We start from the raw sequence: 27,697 nt of genomic DNA, 5'->3' as shown, positions 1-27,697 counted from the left end.
ACATCCCTCAAATGTTCTGGTCCCTTGACGGCGATCTTTCTTGATTTCCAATCCATTGAGTGAGCCGCACAATACTTTTAACATATCTTTGCTGTCATTTGGGTAGAATCTCATGGGCGTGTACAGGATACCATTCCCCCGTGGGGGATTTCTAAAGTGACCTGTGAATCAAGAAGATGACTAATGGATGGGAGAGCATGAAACCAGGGCTCTATGGCTGAGGGCACCTAGCTTGAAGCCCCCCAACACCCGTCCACAACATCAAGCCTACAAAACCATCTTCTTCCTACACTTGAATACCTCCCAGGGATGTGCCACTCACTCCCCAAAATACAAACCCGGTGCACACAGTGGTAGTCTGGCACCTCTTCCTCTGGTTCACTATGAACTCTGAAGTTCACCCTCTGTTCCCTTTAGGTTAAGGCAGACTTCAGGAAGTCCTCATTAACATTCATTGCTGCTGGAGATACACTCCGAATCAGAGTATAACCCTGAGCGATGAGACAGGGGACTAGTGAAGTTTTGAGCAACAGGGAGGAGGAGATGGACTGGGAACGAGCTCAGGTGCTGGTCCACTGGGTAGAGGAGCAACTTCCTCGTTTTGTGCAGGTGCCCAAAGAGACTTAACTCCCCTCGTAGCTTTATAACGTCATAAAATGTAGTATTGTGTGAGGCATCTTCTACGCTGAACTTCCTTCCTCCTTTCTCCTCCTTAAAATAATTCTTACAGAGGGACTCCAGAATGATACGCTTGAAGTCTAAAAAAAAAATGGTCCTAATTTCATTCATTCAAGAGACATTGACACTGTGCCTGTCCTATGTAGGAAAACACCACGAGAGGCAACAAGGATTAAAAAAACGAAACAGGGGCGCCTGGGTGGCTCAGTGGGTTAAGCCTCTGCCTTCCGCTCAGGTCGTGATCTCAAGGTCCTGGGATTGAGCCCCCACATCGGGGGCTCTCTGCTCAGCGGGGAGCCTGCTTCCCCCTCTCTCTCTGCCTGCCTCTCTGCCTCCTTGTGATCTCTCTCTCTGTCAAATAAATAAAATCTTAAAAAAAAAAAAGAATAACAATTACATCCTGATTGTTGGGAGAACTCAATGGGAGGATGGACGAAAAGCAGGAGGGACACCTGTTCTGCATGTTTTCTTTGTTAGTGGGGATGTTTGGAATGCCTCCTTCAGCCAGAGAGCCAGCCAGGGGATCTCTGAGGAAACGGGCTCCTCCAGGCTGCTCAGCTGGATATGTGACCACGTCCTCCCGTGAATCCTGCACGTTTCTTAAATGCTCAGGGTCTGTGGTTCGGTGAGAGCGCTTGCGCTCTGTGCACCTGCTGCTGTCCAGGCGTCTCGTTCAGGCGTGCGCTGTTCCCTGGAGCTGGCGGCGGTGCGGGGCGGGCGGGTCCAGGGGAGGCGGGCCCAGTGCTGGAAGCCGGGAGGCGGAGGAAAAGAAACCAGGCCTGGGGCTGAAAGGCGGAAGTGTGTGCAAAAGTCCGGAGCCGCGGAAAAGAAATGAAACTGAAAGCGGGAGGGGAGTGGCATGTCTGCGAGGTTCGGAAGGAGGGACGCGTGGGCAGGCTGGGGCAACAATGCCGCCCCACCCCCGGCCTCTGCGCGCAGAGCCGAGGAGGCCTGAGGTTTGCAGGCACCGGGGGGCGCGCAGAGCGCGAGAGGGAAGCCGGGGCGCACCGGGGTACCTGAGCCGGGCCATGGACGTGTACCACACCCCCGCCGCCGCGCTGGACAGCCTGGTGGCCCGCAACCTGATGCCGTCCTCCGAGTTCCTGGCGGCTGCGCGGCGCACCCTGGGCGACCTGGCAGCCTCCCTGCGTGAGCGCGGGGGCCGCGCGGCTGCCCAGCCTTGGAGGGTGCTGAAAATCGCCAAGGTAGGCGCCTTGGGAAGGGGTGGGGGGTGTCACCTAGAAACAGGAGCAATCCTCGGAGGATGTTGGCACATTACCTCGGGCTTCGCGGACAGGAATGGTTTCTATTGGCTCTTTTCATTCATGTCTTTGAGATTTGAACAACACACGCACTATGCTCCAGCGTATGCCTTGAAAATAGCACACCACAGCCCCGCCGGGTAGGGACAATTAACCCCACCTGACACATGGGAAACTGAGGCACAGAGATGAAATAATGTTTCCGCGCTTGTAAAAAATCCAAAATTCATTGATTCACTCAGTCCTTCACCTGGTCCAGACAGACTCCAGTCCTCACACCACAGCCTGATCCTAAGGGTGCAGAATCACAGGTATTCTATAACAGCTATAATAGCCATAATAGCCTAATTTACTGAGAAACTACCCAATAACAATAATCGTCTCATTAAATGAGTCATCTCGCTTAATCCTCACATTCAGTGAGGTGGGGATTATTGTCCCTGTTTTAGGACTTCAGAAACTGGGACTGGATGTGGTTGAGCCACTGCCGTAGGCCACTTTTTGTCACCTCAGGATGCCCGCAAACTCAGGGAGGAGATGGGCGTCACCCACGAGACCCTCAGCACAAACTCAGGGGCACCAGGGTTGCATCAGGAGAAGCTGGCTGGAGTAGAGGGGACTTGGAGCTTGTCCGGGAAGGGATGAGCAGGGGATGACCCCAGAGCAGCTGGTGGTTTCCTAGGGCTGAGGCTTGGCTTGGGAGGTAGGAAAGGGGAAGGAGAAGGAGAGACTCGAAGCCTATGAGATGTGGAGGTAGATTTCTGCCTTGGAGGTGGACAGGAAGAATTTCTTTGGAGCAAGAATTTAGGAACCTCTAAAGCTTTGGCATCCTTCGCTTCCCTGGAAAATCTGGAAATAGCTCTCGTGGCTAAATGTAGCTTATGGCCTTCTGATCGTTCCAGGCTTTGAAGGAGGCCATGGTGAAGTAGGTAAGGGCTACGGGCTACCTTTCCAGTCTTGAGATGCTGCTCCCTGCGGAAGGGGCTCCTTGGAAGAATGGCTGATTCCAGGGTGGGGGTAAGATGTGCGACATGAGCCTGGGGCTTCTAGGTAGACCAGAAAGCAAGGAAGACGTCTCTGGAGTCCTGTCAGAAGACACCCCTCCCCCAGGGCCAACATGAAGGGGCTCCCCTGCTCCAGCTAGGACCACCGAAAACATCTCTTGGCATTGCCAAATGTCCCCTGGGACAAATGTCACCACCAGCCCCCCATTGGGGACCACCATGTTCAAGATGAAATGACACAGTGCAGGAATTTCTTTTTAAATCACATAAGAGGGGCGCCTGGGTGGCTCAGTGGGTTAAGCCTCTGCCTTCAGCTCGGGTCATGATCCCAGGGTCCTGGGATCGAGCCCTGCATCGGGCTCTCTGTTCCATGGGGAGCCTGCTTCCTCCTCTCTCTCTGCCTGACTCTGCCTACTTGTGATCTCTGTCTGTCAAATAAATAAATAAAATATTTAAAAAAATAAATAAATCGCATAAGGAAGAAAAGAGGGGTCGAATTAATGGAGCAAATGTGGCAAAGGTCTTCTTTACAACCCTTTCTTCTTTTGTGTAGGTTTAGAAACGTTCACAATAAACAGTATTTTTTAGTGAGTTAATCTAAGGGGGAGGGGTGCATGAGGAATGTAGGCTTGGAGCGGGACCTCGGACCTCCCAGAGTTGACCTCCTGAGTTCAAAGCACCCGGTGCCGCCTCTCTGGGCGGGGAGTTACTAAGCAACCTGCCTTGCACTTTCGTTTCCCCCATTTCCTCCTTGGTCAAGTGAGAGCAATGGTGATACCTTTCTCCCAGGCTTGTTAGGGAGCCTCAGCGAGATGATCGTGTGTAAAAGAGCTCAGTCTGCAATATTTCTCTTTGCTCTGTCCCGTTACCCCTTGGTTGGCAGCCCCCGATGTGAGGAGCTGGCGACAAAGGAACTGGGATACCATTGGGGTAATGAGCGATCCCAGCTTGGTGGGGGAGGTGCCCCTGGAGGGCTAACCCTGGTTCTGGTCTTTTCTGGCTGTTACTCAACTCACCCCTCCAACCTCCCTGTCTTGTGTAACCACAAGGAAACCACCTCAGGGGTATTGCTTGGAAGTGAAATTATGGTTTGGCAGACATTTGACAGGGGGTAGATTCTGATCGTGTGTGTTTCCTTCCCGAGTCCTCGGTGGACGGCTTTACAGGAAGAAACACCTGTCAGAAAAGTCCCGAAAATTCAGGGGGTCCTATTATAGCTCTGGACCACATCCTAGGCAAAGGTCACAAATGTGTTCTGCAAAACAGAATTTGTTTCACCCACAGTTTTCATTTTTAAAAAAACTTTAAAATTTTGAACTCACAACAATGGTCGACATCAGTTGCCAACATTTAGAAATGAAGGATTTGTAAATGAAGTTGGCTTTTCTCGAAAACGCAGGGCTGGCTGTGCTCAACGTGCCTCTCTGCATGGCGTCGAATGCCAGGAGCTGTGTGCCCGCGGTCTCCCCTTTCTTTGTAGGGAGGCTCTGACGGCCGGGGCACGGCTCTGAGAGGTGGCTGTGATTCCGAACTTGTCCTCTTCCTCACCTGCTTCAAGAGCTACGAGGATCAGCGTGTTCGCCGGGCAGAGATCCTCAGCGAGCTGCAGACCTTGCTACAATCCTGGTGGCAGAAACCCTTCCATGGTCTGAGCTTCGAGTTTCCTTGGCAGGACAGGCCTGGGGTCCTATGGTTCCGCCTGGCATCCTCGGACCTTGAACACTGGATGGATGTCAGCTTGGTGCCGGCCTTTGACGCTCTGGGTGAGGGGTGCCTGGCCCTTTCCAGGCTTGGGAGTGTGCTCATTAGGAGTAAGACAGAGCTTCCAGTTTGGGTCCTGTCCCACCCCGCCCACCCACCCCCAGCCGCCCCCGACCTTCTGTGTGGCCTGGGGAACCGTCTCTGGGCTCTGGTGTCCTTACTGCCCATACTGAGTCTGGGCCAAGAAAGCCCAGTTGCTCCTGGGTCTGTGGTCTTGGTGTCCAGATGCTTGGCCCTTGCTTAAGCAACTTTCCTTCAGCCACTGCCTAGAACTGTACTGCTCAGCTCTTCCACAAATACCCCTAAGGAGAAGGCAAAGGGGCATGCGTCCAGCAGTAGGGGGCTGGGGACAAGGCCAGAATTCTGCAAAGTCTTGTCTTTTATCTTAAAAGCATCAATGTGATCTTTGCGTGATCTATCTCCTTCCTATTATACCCATGCCTGATTTAATATAATAATGAGCCCCTGTGCCCACATCTATAAAATGGGATTAATAATAATGGGACCCTAGTTATCCATTTTATAGAGTTTTTGGAAAGACTGTGTGTTCATGTATGGGATGACGGTACTGGGCACATGGTGGGGCTGTATGAGGGCTTGCTTCTCTTCTTCTCTCCCTCCCTTTTCTCCCCCCCTCCCCCTTCCCCCTCCCCCCTCCTCCTCCTCCCCTTCCCCTTCCTCCTCCTCCTCCTCCTCATTTTCCACTATTATTATTATTAACCATGATGCCCCTGCAGATAGCCCTCTTGAGTTTCTCCAGTTATGAGGTCCTGGCAGAGAGCCACACTCTCCCCCATCTGGACACCCACCCTCTTGGTACATAAACATTAACCACAATAGCTACTCCTTATTAAATGCTTCCCTATTCCAAGCACCTGACATATTTTTATCTCACTCCAAACAAACTGATGGGGCCTGTACTGTCTTAGCTTCCTTTTCACCAAGAGGCACGCTGAAGCACAGAGACAGTAACTCACCCAAAGTCACACAGCAAGTAGGCGGCGTCAGGAGCCTGGGAAATTACGGAGTGTGCTTACTTTTCCCAGGCCGGGCCCACGGGAAGCTGTGGAGGGAAAGGCACAGACTGTGAAGCTGGCCCGCTTTAGGTTTCCATCCTGTCTCCATCACTGGCCGGCTGTGTAACTTTGGGAAGAGTCCTGAGTGACTCTGTGCCTTGGGGTCCTCAGCTGTGAAATGAGGTGAAGACTACTTGCCCGATCGGGTTTTGGTGGGGCTCTGGGGGACTCACGTGAAACTTTCAGCCTGGTGCCTGTCTGGCGTGTTGGGCGCAGTCAGACATATTAGCCGTTGCTCGCTGCTAAAGCATCAGGACCTTTTGCCTTCTACTTGTCCAGCTTCATTTCCTTTCCCTAAGGCACTGATTAATTAAAGGTATGTTCGGAGTTATTCTAGCGCTGCCGCAGGAAGCCTCGGGGAGGGAAGAACTGCGAGGTTCTAGGCACTCCCGACCCAGCTGGAAGCATCGCTCCTACGGCTGCCCTCCTTCAGCCTGGCCCTAGGTTTGGAAGGAAGGGACTCCTCCTTCTGGTCTCAGCCTCCTGAGAAGCTCCAGGCTCTCTTCCTCATCCTCCAAACTCCCATGCTGTGGATCCCCTGCCACCAGATTCCCCCCAGTGTCTCCATCCTGTGCCTCAGAACCTATCCTGACTCACAGCACCTCCCACCCCCCAGGGCCACTCAATTCCAACGTCAAACCCGCGCCCCAGGTCTACTCGACCCTCCTCAGCAGCGGTTGCCAGGGCGGCGAGCACGCGGCCTGCTTCTCAGAGCTGCGGAGGAACTTTGTGAACACTCGGCCGGCCAAGCTGAAGAACCTGATTCTGCTGGTGAAGCACTGGTACCGTCAGGTGAGGCTGCCACCGAGGGTCCTTGCACCAGGCACTCGTGACTGTTTAAATTTGTGATTTCATGCCAGCGAGAATATTTTCTTAGGCTTCACAGCCATTCACGTGTCTCTTTATGGGAACTTGCCTGTTCCTGTCATTTGTTTATTATTTTCTACCGCATTAGCTGTCTTGTTGTTGTTGGTTTGTTGGAACTCTTTATATATTCTGGGTGCGAACCCTTATTGTGTTGATATAATGCAAATCTGTTCTTCTAATCCCAGGCTGGTACTTTCACTTTGTTCATAGGTCTTTTGTCACAGAAAATGTTTGAATTTTAATGGAATCAGGTGCCCTCATCTTTTTCTTACGTGATTTGTACTTTGTGTCTTGTGTAAGAAGGCTTTGCCTATCCTGACTTTCTAAAATCATTCTTCCGTGTTTCCTTTGGAAAGGTTTTAAGATTTTTCTTTTCCTGTGGTTTCAAGGCTTTGGAACTATCTGGAATATTTTATGTATGGTATGAAGTAACGTGGAGTTTGTACACCTCCCATCCCAGCCTCAGGAATAACACCCTTCTTCCAAAATATTCATGTTTGTGGATAGACCCTTGTGTATGAAGGAAGGAGTGCCCAGCCTGTGCCTGGAGAGGAGGGGTCAGCCCCACAAAATCGTAGGGCATGTAGCTTGGTCCTTGTGCCAGACCACTCATCCTAAAGCAAGTCTGGTATGAGGAGGTGCTGGATAGCCATCCTTGCTCAGCCACTGACTTGCCCTCTGACTCTGGACAATTTCTGCCATGCTTTCATTTGGGGGAATCAGTAAGAGCCTCACACTGCCCGCTAGCCTCTCTCTGACTGCTCCAGGAGTCTCTGAAGCTCCAGGAGTGGGGGCGGCTGAGAAAGATCAGTTTGCTCCTAGAACCCAGCCTCTCGTCCCCAGCTTCAGCCTCTGGGCTCCTGCAGCCCCAAGACTGAGCGATCCAGCCAAGTTCTACAGAAAGCTCTCTCCTTCCCCTCCGATTCACCCTCTCACAGGTGTGCCGGGAGGAGGCAAGGAGGGAGGTGCTGCCTCCAGCCTATGCCCTGGAGCTGCTGACCATCTTCGCCTGGGAGCAGGGCTGCGGGATGAATGCCTTCAGCCTGGCCCAAGGCCTGCGGACCGTGCTGGGTCTGATCCAGCAGTATCGGCACCTGTGTGTCTTCTGGACCCTGCACTATGGCTTTGAGGACGCTGCGGTCAGCCGCTTCTTGAGGCAGCAGCTCGAGAGACCCAGGTACCTCCCCACAGCCCCCTCCCCACTCTCCTGGGCTGGGGGCCATGGGAGATCATTAGCAACGATAAAATAAGTCTCCTTGGGGTGCCTGGGTGGCTCAGTGAGTTAAAGCCTCTGCCTTTGGCTCAGGTCATGATCTCAGGGTCCTGGGATCAAGCCCCGCGTCAGGCTCTCTGCTCAGTGGGGAGCCTCCTTCCTCCTCTCTCTCTGCCTGCCTCTCTGCCTACTTGTGATCTCTGTCAAATAAATAAGTAAAATGTTAAAAAAAAAAAAAAGTCTCCTCTCCTGCGGGCCTTTGTGGGGGCCGGAGCCAGGCGCCGCCCGTGCTGTTCCTAGTCCCTCGGACTCGGCCCGAGGGAAACTGCAATCCCTTGGGGCAGTTTTGTTTTTAAAGATTTTATTTATTTGAGAGAGAGAGAGAGAGCACAAGGAGGGGTGCAGGGGCAAAGGGAGAGGCAGATTTCCTGTGGAGCAGGAAGCCTGATATGTAGCTCGATCCCAGGACCCCAAGATTATGACCTGAACCGAAGGCAGAGGCTTCACTGACTGACCCACCCAGGCTCCCCTCTCAGGGCAGGTTTTTTTTTTTTTTTTAAAGATTTCATTTATTCCTTTGAGAGAGAGAGCACAAGCAGGGGGAGAAGCAGAGGAAGGGTGAAGCAGACTTCCTGCTCAGCGGGGAGCTCCATGTGGGGCTCCATCCCAGGACCTGGAGATCATGACCCGAGCCAAAGGCAGACGCCCAACCATCTGAGCCACCCAGGCGCCCTCGGGGCAGTTTTTAAAAAAGATTTTTCTTGTGTGAACATACTGTGTGGTGAACATTTTAGCTACCCACAGCATACCCATCCAAAGGGCCCCTTTTGTTGACTTAGTATAAAGTGAAGGTCCGGGGAAACCACCACCAGATCAAGGGAGAATATTTCCAGCGCCCCAGGAGTTTCCCTTTCCTCTCTCCTGCTCAGTGACATCCCCGGGGTGACCCCATTCTGACTGTTACCCTCCCAGTCCTGTCTCTTTTAAAATCTTACTGAAAGGGAATCAGAGGGCACATGCTTTTGTGTCTGGCGTCTCTTCCTCAACGTTAAGTTTGTGAGGTTCTGCCGCATCTTCGTGTGTGTTGTTGATTGCTGTGCATTGTTTCGTGCAGCTGAATCGTGTTCCATTGTGGGGATTTATCACACTCCGCTTCCCAGTGCGCTGATGGTGGACATGGGCGGTTTCTGCTAGGAGAGGGTTGGTCAGAGCCGCCTTGTACGTGTGCTTCTGTGCGCATGCCCGGTTGGAAGCACGCGGAGGAAAGAGATGGCTAACCTTAACCCTAACCCTAACCCTAACCCTAACCCTTCTGTCTTACGATTCTAATGTGCATCTAGAGTTGAGGACTCTTATCTAAGTTGCCCTGATTTAATAACAGCCCACCGAAGGAGGCACTGTTGTCATCCCCGTTTTGCACAAAAGGAAACGGGGTCAGAGGGGGGAAGTCATTGACCCCAGGTCCCACAGCTGGGAAGTAGAAGAGCAGGGATTGGCACCAGCTCGGCTTGACCTCAGAAGCCCCGAACTTGACCATTGTACTAACCAGAACCTTCCTGTCCTCTGGCTTTGCAGGCCTGTGATCCTGGACCCAGCTGACCCCACGTGGGATGTGGGGAACGGTGCAGCCTGGCGCTGGGATATACTGGCCCAGGAGGCAGGGTCCTGTTACGAGCGCCCGTGCTTTCTGCAGGCGGCAGGGGGCGCTGTGCAGCCCTGGGAGGGGCTTGTGAGTGAGGGGCTCTGGGGATCCTTGTTAGGTGTAAAGCCACACCTGCTTCAGGGGCGCAGTGTTTCCTGAGCATCATCCACTGGGCTCTGAGGCCCCGGGGTGGGGGACAGAGTGGGGAGTGGGGGTGCGGACACGCGAACAAGCTGTTCACCAAGCCCAGGCTGCTTGGTGGGACACCTCTGTGTGCACGGGCTTATTGTCTGCTGGCCACACCGTGTCCCCCCTGCACAGGGGTCCTTTCTAGAACAGATCCCATCTGCAAGCACATCCTTTTCTAATCTGCACAAAAGGCACCGTATGGGCTAGTGGTGGTCCTCCCGCTTCCCACTCTGAGTCTCAGTCACCCTGACTGTCCATTGGGAGTGGGCTGGTGAGAGAAGGGATGGGGAAACTTCTATGCCTGTAAGACAACTCCTTCTACACACTTCCAGCGCCTTCCACGTGCTGGGGCCGCAGGTTTAGACCACCCCATCCAGCGAGACTCTGCCCAGAGGCCCCCTGAGGAGAACCACAGTCTCCATGCTGTGCGCCCCAGGACTGGGGGCAAGCGGCCCTCAGGCCCAGCTCCTGACCCCTCGGGGGCAGCCAGCATCATCCCTTCCACGCTGGGGACGGCTTCAGATCTGTCCCAGATTGCTGCCAAGGACCTGGACCGCTTCGTCCAGGACCACCTGAAACCAAACCCCCAGTTCCAGAAGCAGGTCAGCAAGGCCATCGATGTCATCTTGAGTTGCCTTCGTGAGAAGTGTGTCTACAAGGCCTCGAGAGTCAGCAAGGTGAGTCTGTGGGGGGAGACACTGATGGGACCATCCTGGGGCACCACAGTGAGGAGGGGAAGGAGCAGAGGGCCGGCAGGCAGGTGGACATCCGCGGAAGGGGAGTTTGCCGCCCTCCGAGGTGTATATCTGAGTGCCAGCTTTTCAAAAATTTTTAATGATAGTTTTTTAAACTGCTGTTACCATAATCAGACCGCTTCCCTCCTCTGCTCAAAATCCTCTGCAGTTTCACAGAGAGAAATGGCTTCACGGCCCGTAGGATCTGGTCCTGGGTCTTTCTCTGATCTTCATTTACACCATCCTGGTGTCTCTTTCTGGAAGGCTCTTCCTCTGATCCACTTGGCTCCTTCCCCTCCTGTAAGTCTGGGACCCAAGTCCCCTTCTCACAGAGGCCTGACTGCTCGATTTACAATTACAACCTCCCTTCCACCCCTGGTCCCCCTTCCTCACCGATTTGCCTCCACACAGCACTTAGCATTTTCTGGGAGCTGTTGTCTGCTGACTGTCCTTCCCTCTTCCCCCCTCTGCTAGAATATAAATTCCGGGAGAGCTGGGACCTTTTATGTACTCCCATATCTTGGTACACTTGAGTGCTCCATAAATAAGTGTTGAATGAATGAATGGATGGATGGATGGATGGATAGATGGATGGATTGGTGGGTTGATCGAAACAGGCCAACAGAGCACATCTGCAGGCCCCATCTGGCCCTGGGACCTCAATTTGCAACCTGTGGTCCCGATGTGCAGTCTGTAGGTGCTGCAGATGTTAGGCTAAAATCTTTAATACTGCGCCCCCCCCCCCGCCCCCCGTTATCTGTTGCTGTAGGTTGGTCTGATTTTGTGCAGGGCCCCGGGGGTCAGAGGGCAGGTGCAGACAGGTGTAGTCAGACTCCGCCAGGCTTCCAGGAGTCAGAGGTCACAGCCCTCGTGCAGCCTGCCTCTGTCGTGGTGTCCCCGGTCCTGGCCTCAGTGAGCCAGTCACGTCTGGGCCACAGATGGGGGCCAGCAGTTGGGGTTAGAGTCTGACCCCTGAGCTCAGGGACACTGGCGGGTCTGAGATGGTCCTTCCTCTGCAGGGGGGCTCCTTTGGCCGGGGCACAGACCTGAGGGGTGGCTGCGATGCCGAACTTGTCATTTTCTTCAACTGCTTCAACGACTACAAGGACCAAAGCGCCCGCCGCCCACAGATCCTTAGTGAGATGTGGGCACAGCTGGAATCCGGGTGGCAGGACCCAGTCCCTGGCCTGAGCCTCAAGTTTCCTGAGCGGACCGTGCCCGGGGCTTTGCAGTTCCAGCTGGTGTCCACAGCCCTAGAAAGCTGGATGGATGTGACCGTGCTGCCAGTCTTTGACGCCGTGGGTGAGGGCTGCCTCCAGCTTGTGCCTTGGAGACTAATTCCCTTACCCGCTGTGCTACATAGCTTGTCTGGGGTCAAGATCCCCCACTTTGCAGAGTTATTGGGTGCATTAGTGAAAATTACTAAAAAGCACGGCACGTATTTGGTGCTTAAAAAAAGAGTCCTGATTGCTGTTCTGTTGTACATTGTGTATTGTTGATTGCAGTGCTATGTAATCAACGTTCAAATATTAATAAAGGCTGGTGAGTGGCTGGGTTGGGACATGCAGATGTCTTCGTTAGAGCTCTGCCCTCAGAGTGTTTCAAATTTCCACAGGGCAGCTCTGCTCTGGCGCCAAACCCGCGCCCCAGGTCTACTCGACCCTCCTCAGCAGCGGTTGCCAGGGCGGCGAGCACGCGGCCTGCTTCTCAGAGCTGCGGAGGAACTTTGTGAACACTCGGCCGGCCAAGCTGAAGAACCTGATTCTGCTGGTGAAGCACTGGTACTGTCAGGTGAGGCTGCCAGACCCCCTTGCTCCTCTCGGGAAGCAGCTGCTGTCATGGCAGCTGCCTCAGCCAATCAGCTCCTCTCCTGGGCAGACATCTCCCTTCCTTCGCTTCTTATTGGCCATCCCCAGTAGAAGGACCACCTCCTCCATCTCCATCCTCCACTTCCTGCCCAGACGGGAAGCCCATCTCTAAGAGGAAGTCTTTTCTCCATCACACCCCCAGTGCTTGTTTCTTGTGGTTGGTTTCACCACCCCTCTCTAGCTGATCAGTTTCTCCTCGCTCCTCCCATTGCTAATGCTCTCCCTTGCCCCCCCACCCCCCGAGCCCTAGCTTATGCTGTTCCACCATCACTGTCCTCTGTGCAATTTGTATTAAATAACCCCTGAGCATCTTCCAGAGCGGCCCCACCTAACACTTCTCTGAAAGCCCTCGCGGTCATGTGCTCATTCAACAAACACCTACTGAGCATCCACTGCTGCTTACGTCACTATGGTGACAGATGTTGGCATCCCAAGCTGAAGATATTGCAGCCCCCATGCCTTTACACCCTTTGAGGAGAGACTCCAGGCAAAGACCAAGTCTGAGATTCTTAGTCTTAGGTCACTGTGTGACCTTGGACAAGTCACTCCCCCACCCAGACCTCAGTTTATCCACCTGTAAAATCAGAAGGGTTCGATTTTTAACGTGGCTTTGTTTTTATATACCCCTCCCTCTACAAGTCCCTGGGGCCATGCTTAGCACATAGTAAGATGCTCATGTCCACTCATTCTTTGATTGGCTTTGGGTGACATAGGTCGCAGCTCAGAACAAAGGACAGCAGCCAGCCTGTGCCTCTCTGCCCCCAGTCTATGCTCTGGAGCTCCTGACCATCTTCGCCTGGGAGCAAGGCTGCGGGAAAGATTCTTTCAAAATGGCCGAAGGCCTAAAGACCGTCCTAGAACTTATCCAGCAGCACCAGCAGCTCTGTGTCTACTGGACAGTCAACTATAGCTTTGAGGACCCGGCTATCAGAACACACCTTCTTGGCCAGCTTCAGAAAAAGAGGTGCAGACCCACTTCCCCATTGCCTTCCCTCCATCATCCTTCACCTCCGCCATTGTCGCCCTGGAGTCATTGTGTCCAGGAAGGGTCCAGGGTGGGACCTGGGTGCCCCAACCCCACTTGTCACTGTGCTTCCTTCCAAACTCTTTCCTGAGGAAGCATGGACACAAGGAGCCCCCAAAGAAGCCAAGGCCAGTTTCATTAACAAAATAAAATACCATTTCTGAAATTAAGAGACCACCCAGTACCTTCCTGAGTTAGGTGGCCAGGCAGGAACCCTACTACCGTGCTTAAGGGAGACTGGGCCAACCCTAAGGTCCTGACACTCTTCTCCTTCTCCCCAGCTCCCACACCCTTCCCTAGTCTCTCCCACCCCCCTGCTCCTTCACTGATTCCCACCTTCCCCACCTGCCTGTCCACCCACTCTGCCCACAGGCCCCTGGTCCTGGATCCTGCTGACCCCACCTGGAATGTGGGCCAGGGCAGCTGGGAGCTGTTGGCCCAGGAAGCAGCAGCTCTGGGGACACAGGTCTGCTTTAGGAGTGGAAAAGGGACGTCTGTGCAGCCCTGGGATGTGATGGTAAGAGGGGAGTCCCTGGAGTGGCGGATGGTGTTGGGGCCCCCCTTCCCAGATCGCCTTTCCCTGCTGGTGCACACATCCCCAGCTGCTGGGAGAGGTCACTGATGATGCCTGGCCACTGAGACATAGGTGGTTCGGTCCCAGCCAATGCGTGAGTGATGTGGGATACAAAAGGCCCACCCTTGTTTGAAGGTAAGGCCAGCTCTGTGATGTAATTCTTAGTCCAGTGTTCCTCGGGGGATCAACAGAAGCTTTCTCCAGCTGGAGCCTTACTTAGTTCCTTCCCTGGCCCTCTTCTACTTCCCCCACCCCCCCTTCTCCTGCAGACACCAGCCCCAGTTAATCCATGCACAGGAATCCCCATCATGGGCTCTGCTTCTAGGGAACCCCACTTAAGATGATAGCCAGCTCCCAAAGGGATGTTGAGTTTATCGCATTTGCTGTTGTTCAGCAGGATCTCATAACCAGTGCCTAATATTCAATTCAGCCTGTGAGGCATGGGCCTTGTTCTTGCCCCCATTTAAAGTGGGGAGACCAGGTGACTGGGTGGCTTAGTGGGTTAAGCCTCTGCCTTTGGCTCAGGTTATGATCTCAGGGTCCTGAGATCGAGCCCTGCAATGGTATCTCTGCTCAGCAGGGAGCCTGCTCCCCGCCCCCACCTGCCTCTCTGCTTACTTGTGATCTCTGCTTGTCAAATAAATAAATAAAATCTTTAAAAATAAATAAATAAAGTGGGGACACCAAGGCTGTGTGTTGGTGATGGATCCAGAACTTGAACTCAGGTCCTGCAGATGCTACCACAGAGACCTACCAACCATCTGAGAAAGTAAAAGGTTATGGGAGATAGTGAGAATCTCATCCGCTTAGGATATCAAGATTTAGGGCCAGGACAGTCACAGGGAATCCTGCCTCAAGCTGGCCCTACCCGGATTCTTTCCATAGCCTGCTCTCCTTTACCAAACCCCAGCTGGGGACCTTGACAAGTTCATCGGTGAATTTCTCCAGCCCAACCGCCAGTTCTTGGCTCAGGTGAACAAGGCCGTCGATGCCATCTGCTCATTTCTGAGGGAAAACTGCTTCCGGAATTCTGCCATCAAAGTGCTCAAGGTGGTCAAGGTAAGTCCCCAGAGGGACTGCAAGGAGGGTCCTGCAGGCTGGTGATCTTTCCTAGACCGGGGCCTGGCCTGACTCACTTCTATCATCCTTATGACAATCAGCACAAGGCCAAGCCTAGAAGAGAAACCAGAATGTGGTTGTGGGTGGATGGCAGAGAAAGGACCCAGACATGTCCAACACATCTCTTTTGGTTGCTTGTGACAACTAACTCAAAAGGAGGAACAAAAAATATATATATTAGCTGATGCAAATGGAAAGCCTTATCAGGAACAGTTCGATCTAGGAGCCCATGCAGGGTCATCAGGACTCAGCTTTTCATCCCAGCTCTTGGCTCTGCCATCTTCTGTTTTGGACAGGCCCTTTCCATATGATGGTCCTTGGCATCTCTAAACTTCCAGAAAAGGGAATTCTGTTTTTTTTAAAGTTCAAATAGAAGTCTTGGAATTGAGTCTCATTGGCCTGACTGGGATTTATACCCATCCCCAAACTAATCCGGCGGGCCAGGGAGACATGCTCTGACTGGCCAAGCCTGGCTCATATGATGGAGTCCTCTCCACATGGACCTGAATGTGGGGGAGGAGTGATTCCCCAGAGAAAACTGGGATGGTAATCCCAGAAGACAGAAGGGATGCTCTGTGTTAAGAAGTCACATTATCCACTATATTAGATACAACCTCAATCCACAACTGAAGTCACAAGTGAGACCCAGGTCAGCTCCAGAAGATGGTCAGCATGGAGTCAGTCAATGAAAAGTCCCTGGTGATTTGCTGTGTGACCGCAGGCAAATACCTTCCCCTCTCTGATCCTTATCTTTCTCGTCCATAATACTTGAAGATGATAACCTGGTTCACTGGTTGTCCACCATGGCCTCACTTAGAGCCACTTAAAAAATTATACTGATACTCAGTCTCCCTCCCAGGCCAATGAAATCACAGTCTCCGGGGCATAGGAGCCAGACATCAGTCATTTTTTTAAAAAAACTCTCCTGATGCAGATAGGCTTGAGAGCCACAGGCCAAAAAGAAAAAAGAAAAAAAATCTCTCAGATCTCTCCCAGCCCCCAAACTTGATGGGATGAGAAAGTTTACATTTGTTGAAAGGTTTAAACTTCTGTCTTGAACATTTCTTTTCCTCATAATCATACTACATATTAACCCCATATGAAAGAGGTGAAACAGAGAGGTTAGGTGACTTGTCCGAGGTCACACAGCAAGTTTCTGACCCACAGGCTCTAGCAGGAGCCCTTCAGGGGTCAAGCCACCTCTGTGTCCTCCCCAGGGCGGCTCTTTAGCCAAAGGCACGGCTCTGCGAGGCCGCTCGGATGCGGATCTAGTGGTGTTCCTCAACTGCTTCAGCCAGTTCACTGAGCAGGGCACCAAGCGGACTGAGGTCATCTCAGAGATCCGAGCCCAGCTGGAGGCATGTCAGCAGGAGATGCAGTTCGAGGTGAAGTTCGAGATCCCCAAGTGGGAGAATTCCCGCGTGCTGAGCTTCTCCCTGACGTCCCAGACGATGCTGGATCAGAGTGTGGACTTTGATGTGCTGCCAGCCTTTGACGCCTTAGGTGAGGTACCCAGGCATCGTCTTGAGAAGGGGAAAAACGGAGGCTGGGCTGCCAGGGACGGTGTTCGGGGTGGTGCATTGCACAACCAGAGCACACCCGCTCACAGCATAGGCCTTATACATAGGCATGTTTATCATCACCCTCCTGCAGAGTGTCTGGAGAAAAGGACACCTTTCTCGAATTCATGCAACAGTGTTATGTGGCCTCATGGTGGCTCTGGGCTGGGTCGTAGTGTCAGCAGTTGCACCAACATGGTGCTTGACCTTGAGTGAGGGACTTCCCTGCCTCGAGCACCAAGGTCTTCCTTCACCTGATGATGCAGGTATCGGGGTGTCACCCTGCATCCCGTCTTTACATACCTGTGCGCCGTCTCCTCCACCTGCCATGGACCCGTAGGATCCATGAGTTCTGTAAACGTGCCGAGTATGTGCCCAGCATTCTCCAGGCACTGAGGATAAAGCCCTGAACACAACAGACACAGACCTCTTAGTATCGGTTCAGTTCTGAGTTTGCCTCGGCGAGTTTGCAGGAGGACGTCCCCTGTATCTGAATGTATTTGGTTCCCGAGGTTGGGAAAACAAGTGACAAGGAAGGATTCATCCAGAAAAGCATCCAAAGCCACACAGTTCTCCAGAAAGCAGGAGTTTGAATGTCAAGGAATGCTTTTAAGGGCAACGAAACCAGAGGGTGATGTCAGCTCGCTGCATGCGGTCCTACCAGAAGCTCTGAGACCGAGGCTCTCCCTTAGTTAGAGACACATGAACAAGCATCCAAGAGCCCTTAGAAGGATGTGTTAGCTCCCAGTTGAGACTTTCCTCACGATAGGTAAACGGAAGGGTTGAAAGGGGACAGGAAGGAAAATAAGATATTTTAATGCTGGGTCATGCCATGTCTGCGCTCCATCTAAAATCACCCTGGGACTCCCCGCCGCCCCCCAGAGGGTCCCAGTCCAGCCGTTAGGGAGATGCCCAAGTAGGAGGTCCTGGATGTCCTTGCTCATTTGGCCCCAGCAGGACTCTGGGGAATGAGCTGATGGTGGCCTCATCCCTTTCTCCAGGCCAGCTGGTCCCCGGCTACAGGCCCCCGTCTCAAGTCTACGTCGACCTCATCCACAGCTATAACCACGCTGGCGAGTTCTCCACCTGCTTCACGGAGCTGCAGCGGAACTTTATCATCTCTCGGCCCACCAAGCTCAAGAGTCTGATCCGACTGGTGAAATACTGGTACCGGCAGGTGCGGCGTGAGGAACCCCCACCCCTGCCACCAACCTTCCCATCGAGGTCCTGGGCGGGGGCAGGGGCCAGAACCCTGGATTGGTGGAGCAGAAGGAGTGGCGCTCCCCAGCCCGGGGGACCTTACTTAGCTTATCTGGAAAATTGGACTGGTGTCACTACTACGTCACAGGACTTGAAGGGATAATGCACGGCCAGGCGTCTGACACGTGGCGGTGCCCCATAAAATTTGGGGGTGGGCTTGCCAGCTCTGGAAGGGTCCCTCCTGCTCCTCTTCATTGCCAGTGTGAACCAACACATCCTCTTTCCCCTTATTCCCCAGTGCAACAAGATGCTCAAGGGGAGAGGCTCCCTGCCCCCCCCAGCATGGGCTGGAACTCCTGACGGTGTACGCCTGGGAGCAGGGCGGCCGGGACCCCCAGTTCAACATGGCCCAGGGCTTCCGCACTGTCCTAGAGCTGGTCAGCCAGTACCAGCAACTCTGTGTCTACTGGACTGTCAACTACAACGACAAGGACAAGACTGTCAGAGACTTCCTGAGCCGGCAGCTTCGGCAGCCCAGGTGCTGGTCCTTCCCCCCCATCACGGGGTCTCAGAGATGGGGTAGCTCACTCTCCCACATCCGGAGGGCACAGAGCAGGGAGAGCAAAATCCTCTTCCTAAGACCGAGCTCCTTTCTAACCGGGATCCCCTTAGCACCTGGGGGACAGGCAGTCCGTTTCCTCATCCCCCGTAAATAGGGTTGCCAGATGAAATGCAAGGCTCCAAGTCAAGTACGAATTTCAGATAAACAAGGAATCACTTTTTAGGATAAGTATATCCCATGCAGCATTCGAGATAGACTTATGTTTATCCAAAACTCAAATTTAACTGGGCATCCTCTGCTTGTATTTGTTCAATCTGGCAGCCCTACCTGGGAACCCACCAGGTAATGTAGGCATGCCTTATTCTTTGGGATTTTGCCTCCCTCTCAAATGGTGCAGAGAGAGCAGAGATGCTCACACCTCCAGCCTGTGGGTAGCTTAGCATGGTGTGCTGAAAAAGACTCTGAGGTGGTGCCATCTGCCACCGATATAGAAAGGGAGGGTGATAGGACCGGTGCCATGATCAGTTACAGATGCCAGCTACCTGGGGCCAGGGTGTGGCCCAGATGAACACAGTGATCGATTAGTGATGTTTGCCCTGGATGCAGATGGGAGAAGTGGCCCGTGCAGAGTGTTGGCTGAGAGAGGAGACTAGTCCAACCAATCTCTCAGGAGACACCCCGATGTGACCAGGAATAAGCCTGACCCTAATGGCAATTGCAGGCCCATCATCCTGGATCCGGCTGACCCGACGGGCAATCTCAGCCACAATGCCCGCTGGGACCTGCTGGCCAAGGAAGCCATCGCCTACATGTCTGCCCTGTGCTGCATGAACAGGGACGGCACCCCCATCCGACCATGGCCAGTGAAGGTAGGAGAGCAGTGGAGCAGCAGGGGCAGGCTTCGTTGGGGGCAGCATGCTCAGGGAGGGCCAGGACTCCGGCCAGAGGGGCAAGCCTAACCGTGGCCCCACGTGCACCCCCTGCCCTGTACAATGGCTGTCCCTGTGGTCTCGGCTTCACCGGGAAGGTTAGGGCTAACCAGCTTCTTCTGCCACCTTCCCCCAGGCTGCTGTGTGAAGGCCAGAGTCCATGTTTGTACCAGATAGATGGAAGGACACCAGCCCTCGGCATGAGGAAACTCAGGGACACCTACCAGATGTGTGTGTGTGTGTGTGTGAGAGAGAGAGAGAGAGAGAGAGGGAGGGAGACAGAGAGACTGATCCAGCCTCTCCGTCCAGCCTCCCCACTCCGTGCTCTCCTCCTACTCTGTGCAGCCTACCCACCTGATATCTGTGGGTCTGTGGGCTGGCAGCAGCCTGGGTTCCCAGCCTCCCCGCCATGCCTCTGCTCTCGGACAGCGACGGTTGCATCCCACACTGCCCCTGCTGAGAATGTCCTCCTCCTTCCCGACTTCTGTGCTTGTCCACACCAGCTCATGTCTGCTGCTGAAACCCCTCCCTGTCCTGCCAGTGGCCTCTCCTTCTTCCCCACTCCAACAGCTTCTCACGGAGAGGACAGTCTTCATGCCTTTTGTCAGCCACAGTCCCTTGCTAGTGGCTGCCTGGAGCCCTGTGTCCTGGAGGATTCTGGAGAACAGATACATACCTGGGAAGAGTGACCTAATCAATTAGTGATGTCTGCCATGGACGCAGCAAAGGAAAGTCACGGCGTGATGCTGTGATTGATTAGCAGTGTCTGGCCTGGATGCAGGAAGAACGTGCTCACGGGCCTACAGTGTATGGCTAAGCTCCCGAGTTGCTCTCTGAGCTCAGCCGCTGGCAGGAGAGCATGCTATGTGGCTAGTTTTATCTGTCACACACGGAGTGGGGCACGTGTATCATGCAGCCCCTCTCAAGGGATGCCTGACTGCCTTTTCGCCAGAGCCTGGTTTTCTTGCCCCTTCCTGCTGCACTCATTCCCCGTGTGCGCATCCCGAGACCATGCCCTGTTTGCCTTCCTGAATTTTTACTGGGCTCTTGTCTTCTCTCCTGGCCTGTGGGAGCATCACCAGTGGGATTCTCCATCCCCAGAGCCTGGACATGAACCAGTGCGCCAATGACAGTGCTCAGCCGGCTTCTCTGTGATCTCTGAGCAAAGGCACCGGGTCCGTGCAAGGGGCATTCCTGACCCCTGGGCCAGCAACAGCATCCCTCTTAGTCACGGCTCAGCAGGGAAAACAAAACAGTCCCAAGAATCATAAGCAGAAAGGGCTTCCATCTAAATCTCTGGGTGGTCGGGAGGAGCAGAGGGCAGGGACCATGACCAGACCGTTGGGGTCAAGATTAGACCAATGTGGTCAGGAGGCCACTGCCACCGCTGACACTCACACCCACAAAACGGGGGGCCGGACCCAGAACGTGGGCTCTAGCGGTCACAGGCATCGCTCAGGGCTTGCTGGCCCCCAGCACGGCAGGTAGATGCCTCCGGGCCACCTCCATCAGAACGGTCTAGATTACAGCCAGAACTCGGACAATGGGGCAGACTGGAGGGGGCTTGCGTCTCCCACCCACTGTAGCACAGGGCGGAGCAGGTGCCCAGTGCCAACAGCCCGAGTTAGGGACGGCAGCCCCAGCAGATGCACTGTGAATGTCTGTTGGGTAGGTGAGCAGGTGGTCCATCCCAGGGGGAGGAGCAGGAGGAGACAGAAGGGAAGGAGCCCCCACGCATCCCCTGAGTGCCCCCTGTCTCAGCGAGCCTGAATCCCCATGGCCCGTGGCTGGGCATGCTCTAACAGAGTACGTCAGATCTGCTCTCTGGGAGGGAGACCGTGCCCAAGAGCAGTTCCTCTGCTGCCCCTGGGACTATAGGGAAGTCTCAGAGGCCAAGCCCACCGGCACCTCCTGTGCGCCCCCATCTGGTGTGAGGGCACACGGTGCCAATAAAGTTTCAGACTCACCTCCCTGACTGCATATCCGGGGGTGGGACTCTCAGGACCCCAAGTCACACCTTTGTGGTTGGCTGTCCCCAGAGCTCAGGACTGATGCTTGCGGGCCGCAGAGACCTGGCCTGCCAAGCATGCACCAGCAGGTGAGGACCTGGCTTTGACCTTGCTCGTCCTGGGTGGAACCAGTGACGGGTCTCAATTCGGTAATTCCCATCTTCATGGCACAGACTCTAGCTCTCCCCCCGCCAACAAAATGGCTCTTGAATGAGGGGAGTTGTGAGATGGTGGGAATTGAGGTAGCCCCAGTAGGCAGGAGGTAAGGAGGACCTGTCCGTCACCTGGGCTGAGCTGATCCCTGTGGGGATTTATTTTACTTTAGCTCCTTGGTCCTTGACAATGACCACCCTGGTATTGACATAGTGACCCCACCATGACTTTCGAGGGCTTAGCCATAACCTTAGATGGATGTCAGTACCAACTTGATTTCTACATTTAATGATCCTAGAGATACTCCCCAAAATGCCCACAAGCACTTTTCTCTGGAACTAAAGGTCTTAAGGAAACATACACGTGCAAGGAAAGTTCAGATAATGCAGGAGAAAAGAGCTCTGAGGAGAGAGTAGCCCAGGCAGTATTAAAACTTACTGGGAGAGGGGACACCTGGGTGTCTCAGTCGGTTAAGCGTCTGCCTTCGGCTCAGGTCATGATCTTGGGGTCCCGGGATCGAGCCCCGCATCGGGCTGTCTTCTCACCCAGGAGTCTACTTCTCCCCTTCTCCCTCTCCCTTTGCGGCTCCTCCTGCTCGTGTTCTCTATTTCTGTCTCTCTCAAATAAATAAATAAAATCTTGGGGAGGTTATGTGCTATACTGAGTGCTATGAAGTGTGTAAGACTGATGATTCACAGACCGGTACCCCTGAAGCAAATAATACATTATATATTAATTAAAAAAAAAAAACACCTTGGGGCGCCTGGGTGGCTCAGTGGGTTAAAGCCTCTGCCTTTGGCTCAGGTCATGATCTCAGGGTCCTGGGATCGAGCCCCGCATCGGGCTCTCTGCTGAGCAGGGAGCCTGCTTCCTCCTCTCTCTGGCTGCCTCTCTGCCTACCTGTAATCTCTGCCTGTCAAATAAATAAAAATAAAAATCTAAAAAAAAAAACAAAACCCACCTTACTAGGAAGACTTAGGGGATAAAAAATAAAGAAAAGCTATATGTGATCAATCAGCCATTGTGAGTCCCGCAGAGTCAGGGGTCCTCCCCGTAGCTCACAGAGGCTCCATCTCCTGTGGCCGGAGAGTGGGGGAGAATGAGGACCCCGTCCAGAAAGGCAGTACGTGCGCAAAGCAAGACTCCAAAGAAAGTGTCAGGTTTGTTTGTTTAATGCTTTAATTTAATTTTTAATTAAAAAAAATCACCCTTGACATGTAATTCACACACGGTGAATCTTGATTTATAAAGGGAACAGCTCAGTGGTTTGGGGATAGTCACAAAATTCGCATTTAGGATACTGACCAGGTGAGCCATGTCACAAGGGGCATCCGCTATCCTGATTCCAGAACATTCTCATCAGCTCCAAGGGAAACCTGAAATCCATCAGAACTCACTCTGCATTCCCGCGGCCCCTCCCCACCCAATCTCTGGCCACCCACTCATCTGCTTCCTGGCTCTATTATCGCCACTTCCTACAAATGAGATGACACCGTATTTGTCCTTTTGTGTCCAGCTTCTTTCACTTAGCAGCACGTGCTCAAGGTCCGTCCGCGTGATGTGGGAGCTTCTACGTCCCTGGTTCCCCCTTACTGTTACTGGACGATATTCCACTGGGTGGAGAGACCACTCCGGGTTTACCCAGTCATCCCCTGGTGGGCGTTTGGACTGTTTCCACGTTTTGGCCTTTATGAATGTTGGCGTGGGATTTTATGCAAACATGTATTTTTCTCTTGGGTGTATCTAGCCAGAAGTGGAATCGCTGGCTTGTACAACTCCAGGTTTAACGGTGACGACCCACCTTAACGAGTCCCCTGGCTCTGTGCCACTCACCCCGCCTCCAGCAGTGAGGGGGGCTTCTCCATATCCTCCCCAACACCAGCTATTGTCTGTCGTTTTGATGATAGCGCCCCCTAGCGGGTAATCGGGTCTGCTAACTAAGGTCAGGACCCTGGTTGGGAGAGAATGGGAATCTTGACACGAAGCCCTGGGGACATAAGGGCTGGAGACCCTGAAGATCTGGACTCCCCAGATTCCTCTGAACCCTCAGAGCTGCTCCCCTCCCGTTAAAAGCTAGCACCTCCCGCCTTACAAGGAGACCCTGCAGACGCCTCTCTTCTATAAATCATCCCCCTGCCCTGTGAACTGCACCCATGTCCCCTCCTGCCCAGTGGTCCTAGAACTGGGGTGAAGTCCCAGAACAGCCCCGCCAGGGATGCTGGGCTGAATAAGGGACGGATGGACCTGTACCCCAAACAGCCGGAAAACCCAGCCAGCGCGAACCAAGGAAAGCCAGGTGGGTGTGATTGGGAGTGGACCCCCCTGTGTAAGACTGGATGAGGAAGAGTTTATTGATTTGGAAATCCCACGAGGACTTCATACCCTGGCCAGAAGCCCAGGAGAAGGGGCAAGCTCGCTGCTAGCAAAGCTTCTAGAAAAATGGAAAAGGTGAATAAAAGCCGAGCTGGGTGAGAGCTCAGTGACAATATTGCCTGAAGGATGGGGGTGATGGGGCTCGAAGGTCGGGGAGGTGGGCATGCGGGGGCGGGGTATGCCACATAGGGCCAGAAGAGCCACCAAATCATCACCCATGGAAAAGCAGAGAAGACACCTTCATCGAGGCCAGGAGGAACAGGCCAGTAAGCAGAGCCGGCATCACTAGGAAGCTCGAGTGGCCCCCTCCACAGAAGACATCGTTACGGTCCCCCGAATAGCGCTGGGGATGGGGGGATCTTGAACTGACATCAGCCACGAGACAACACTGACCTGTTAGGTGGACACAATCCTGTGAGAGGTAGGGCTGAGGGGGGCAGCCGGGAGGCCCTGAGCCCCAGAGAGTTAAAGAGCTGGTCGTAAAATAGGGCGTCCCTAGGAGCAGACTAAATGGGTCACAAACCAGGGAACTACTCAATTTGCACTATCAAAATACTTCAAAGACAGATAATTAGGACACAGGGAACTTTCCCCCCAAATGACACCGTCCCTTCCCCAGTGCTTCCCGGGAGTCCCGTCTGGGAACCATGACAACTCTGTGTGATCCTGGAGTGGGGTGAGGACAGCGGGCGGAGGAGGATGTAAAGATCAGTACTAGAATAACTATTAAAATTTGAATATAAGGATCTATTCTTTATATGTGCTATGAGAAAGGATAGCATCGTATCAATCTTAAAATTCTAAATCACATCACTGCTCTCTGTTTATGTAACAAGATATCCGTATGTTTAGGGAATATATATTGAAATATTTAAGAGGAACGAGGTCTGGGCAATACTGACATGTAAACATAGGCTCATCGGTTCAAACAAACATTCCAGTTGAGGTGGGGGGGTTGTTGATAGTGGTGGAGGTTGTGCGTAGGAGGGCAGGGGTTCTCTAGGAAATCTCTGGGCCTTCTGCTTAACTTTACTTTAAAATACAAAATCTAGGGGCGCCTGGATGGCTCAGTGGGTTAAAGCCTCTGCCTTCAGCTCAGGTCATGATCTCAGGGTCCTGGGATCGAGCCCCGCATCGGGCTCTCTGCTCTGCAGGGAGTCTGCTTCTCCCTCTCTGTCAGCCTCTCTGCCTATTTGTGCTCTCTCTCTCTCTCTGTCAAATAAACAAAATCTTTAAAAATAAATAAATAAATAAATAAATAAACAAACAAAGTCTATTTTGAAAAAGAGAGAGATGGGGCACCTGGGTGGCTCAGTGGGTTAAAGCCTCTGTCTTCGGCTCAGGTCATGATCTCAGTCAGGGTCCTGGGATCGAGTCCCAAGTCTGGGTCTGCTTCTCCCTCTGCTTCTCCCCCCAGCTTGTGCTCTGTCTCTCATTCTCTTTCTCAAATAAATAAATAAAATCTTTAAGAAAATTGGAAAAAACGGGCACAATATCTGCAACACGCACTCAAACAGGACTGTGTGATACCGGTAAGATGTCCACGTGGAAAGAATGAGGAACGTATGTGCTGAATATTGTGGGGGAAGGGCATAAGGGATCTCTTTATACTCATCTTGCACATTTTCTCAGGGTTTCAAATTATTTCAAAATAAAATTTTAAAAAATAATAATAAAGCATGGACTTTGGAATCAGGTCCTGCGGAGTGAGAGCCTAACCAGACAACCTACGAGCTGTGGGACTTCCCACCTCTCTCTCCTCGCCTTCTTGTTCTCCTCTGGAAAAGGAGCCTACTGATCCCTGACCAGCCTACCTCTAGATGTGGCAAGAACAGTCCTAAGGACAAGAAGAGGCACTTTCAGGGTGGGTGTGGTAGTTAAGATTCTCTAGAGAAACAGGACCAATGCAGTGTGGAGATCTAATTCAGGAAATGGCTCTGGCTGTCGTGAACGCTAGCAAGTCCAAATTCCATAGGAGGGAGGCTGGAGACCCAGAGAGAAGTTGATGTTGCAGCTTGAGTCTGAAGGCCACCTGCTGGTGAATTTTCTTCTTCCTCAGGAGAAGGCAGTCTTTTTTCTATGAAGGCCTTCAACTGATTGGACAAGGCCCACCGTGTCATGAAAAGTCTTCTGCTTTATGCAAAGTCTACTGATTAAAATGTTAATCTCATGGGGAAAAGAAAAAAAAACACACAAAAAAACCTTCACAGAAGGATCTAGAATAAGGTTTGACTAAATATCTGCGTGCCATGGCCCAGCCAAGCTGACACACAAAATTAATCATCACAGCAGAGAAGGGCCCTGTTCTTCCCACACCTCAGGGAATTTTTGCCTTCTACATTACTTTTTATTGCTAGACGGAGAGAGCCAGTGGGAGCCATCTGGGGGTTTTCATTTTTCATAGAGCTCTGAATGGACTTGCACATCTGTCTCCCCTTTAGCCTATGCAACCCTAGGCCCATGTCCCACCCTTCCTGGGCCAGGCAAGCATGTGCTGAGACCCCACAAGTATCCACAAGCATGCTGACCAGTCCTGGACCTCTATGTGCCCAGGGATGTAGCTGTGAGATATTGGTGTGTTTCGTGGGGTCCGAAGCCAACAACCAAGAAAGGATTCTTGTGACGTTGTTGGTGCAAAAAAAGGTGGTTTTATTAAAGCACGGGGACAGGACCCCTGCGCAGGAAGAGGGGCTGCCCTGGGATTGTGAGGTGACTGATTATATTCTTTGGGGTTCGGGAAAGTAAAACTAAGGCAAGTTCCAAAACAATTTTCTTTCTTTCTTTCTTTTTTTAAAAGATTTTATTTTTTATTTGAAAGAGAGAGAAAGTGAGAGAGCCCGAGCAGGGGGAGTGGCTGAGGGAGAGGGAGAAGCAGGCTCTCCCTTTGAGCTGGGAACCCGATGCTGGGCTCCATCCCAGGACCCTGAGATCACAACCTGAGACCAAGGCAGCTGCCTAACCGACTGAGCCAGTCCAGTGTCCCCCGGAGGATTTCATATGCTGAAGAAGACTCAGCATCCTGGAGGCCTTGACATTGTCAAACTCAGGTGGCGCTTCCCTCTAGCAAAGCACTAGCATTAAGCCAGTTGGGAGTTTCCCAGAGGTACCCCATACTCCGCCCGCCTCCTCAAGAGTTTGTCAGGCGGCAGATTCGAAGGTGTTTAATTTTATCTATATTTCCTTCTGCCTTTGAGTCCCACATCACCCAGCAGCAGAATTAGAACCTGCGTCCAGCTCAGACTTCGCCTTTCTGTGTGTCCCTAAGCAAACCAGTCCCCTCTCTGGATCCCTTTCTCCTTGCTGCTCTCATGGACTCAGACTTCCCAGGCCCTGGACTCGATCCCAGGACCCTGGGATCATGACCTGAGCCGAAGGCAGATGCTCAACCACTGAGCCACCCAGGCGCCCCCTTAATTACAGTTTTAACCTATGCCTGGAATGTGACCTTTGAAAGGTCAGCCCGAGATTTCCCCAGGAACACTAGGGATGTCATCTGCAGGATAAACACGTGGCCGGCCCAGTCCCTGGGCCCCAAAAAGGGGTCTGAACTGTCCTCTCTTTTCCTGTTACCAGCTTCTTGCCCCGCCCTCCTCCCGATGAAAACCATCATGCAACAACTTCTGGAGCTCTTTCTACTTTCTAGATCGGATGCTGCCCCATTTATGAAGCACTTAATGAAGCCAATTAGACCTTCAAGTTTATGGCACTGAATTTTGTTTTTTAACGAGGGGAGAAGGGAAAGAGCCCCGGGAGATGACCTCAGTCCCCTGCAAAAGCTAATTTGATTAACAACTTCTTAAATAGCATTTGCCAAGTGCCCCCTCCCCATTCTAACGTGAACCCTACGAGAGAACTACCATTGTTATGCCATTTCACAGATGGGCAAGTTGAGGCACAAATA

At 52.9% G+C, this 27,697-nt stretch overlaps 1 protein-coding gene across 6 annotated transcripts; it reads left to right on the top strand.

Annotated features, from left to right (window-relative positions):
- The first annotated feature begins 1,607 nt into the window (after nucleotides 1–1,607).
- Nucleotides 1,608–19,839, top strand: OAS3 (2'-5'-oligoadenylate synthetase 3). Of its 6 annotated transcripts, XM_032876229.1 has the most exons (16): nucleotides 1,609–1,883; nucleotides 4,425–4,707; nucleotides 6,398–6,573; nucleotides 7,587–7,825; nucleotides 9,437–9,590; nucleotides 10,025–10,369; nucleotides 11,446–11,728; nucleotides 12,042–12,217; nucleotides 13,008–13,258; nucleotides 13,691–13,835; nucleotides 14,778–14,951; nucleotides 16,229–16,514; nucleotides 17,572–17,737; nucleotides 18,069–18,308; nucleotides 19,054–19,201; nucleotides 19,398–19,839. In XM_032876229.1, the coding sequence occupies exons 1-16, from the start codon at nucleotides 1,707–1,709 to the stop codon at nucleotides 19,407–19,409; spliced, it is 3,255 nt and encodes a 1,084-aa protein (XP_032732120.1). In that variant the 5' UTR covers nucleotides 1,609–1,706; the 3' UTR covers nucleotides 19,410–19,839. The 6 variants fall into 6 exon arrangements, with proteins under 6 accessions (XP_032732124.1, XP_032732123.1, XP_032732125.1 ...); XM_032876230.1 differs by lacking the exon at nucleotides 19,398–19,839 and having other exon boundaries at nucleotides 1,610–1,883; nucleotides 17,572–17,747; nucleotides 19,054–19,157; XM_032876233.1 differs by lacking the exons at nucleotides 18,069–18,308; nucleotides 19,398–19,839 and having other exon boundaries at nucleotides 1,608–1,883; nucleotides 17,630–17,747; nucleotides 19,054–19,132.
- Nucleotides 19,840–27,697: the final 7,858 nt, after the last annotated feature.

Source organism: Lontra canadensis, unplaced genomic scaffold (assembly GCF_010015895.1).
Source record: "Lontra canadensis isolate GAN:19392208 unplaced genomic scaffold, GSC_riverotter_1.0 scaffold58, whole genome shotgun sequence".
Lineage (NCBI taxonomy): Eukaryota > Metazoa > Chordata > Mammalia > Carnivora > Mustelidae > Lontra > Lontra canadensis.
The sequence above is the reverse complement of the archived record's forward strand: the minus strand, read 5'-3'. Positions and strand labels throughout refer to the sequence as shown.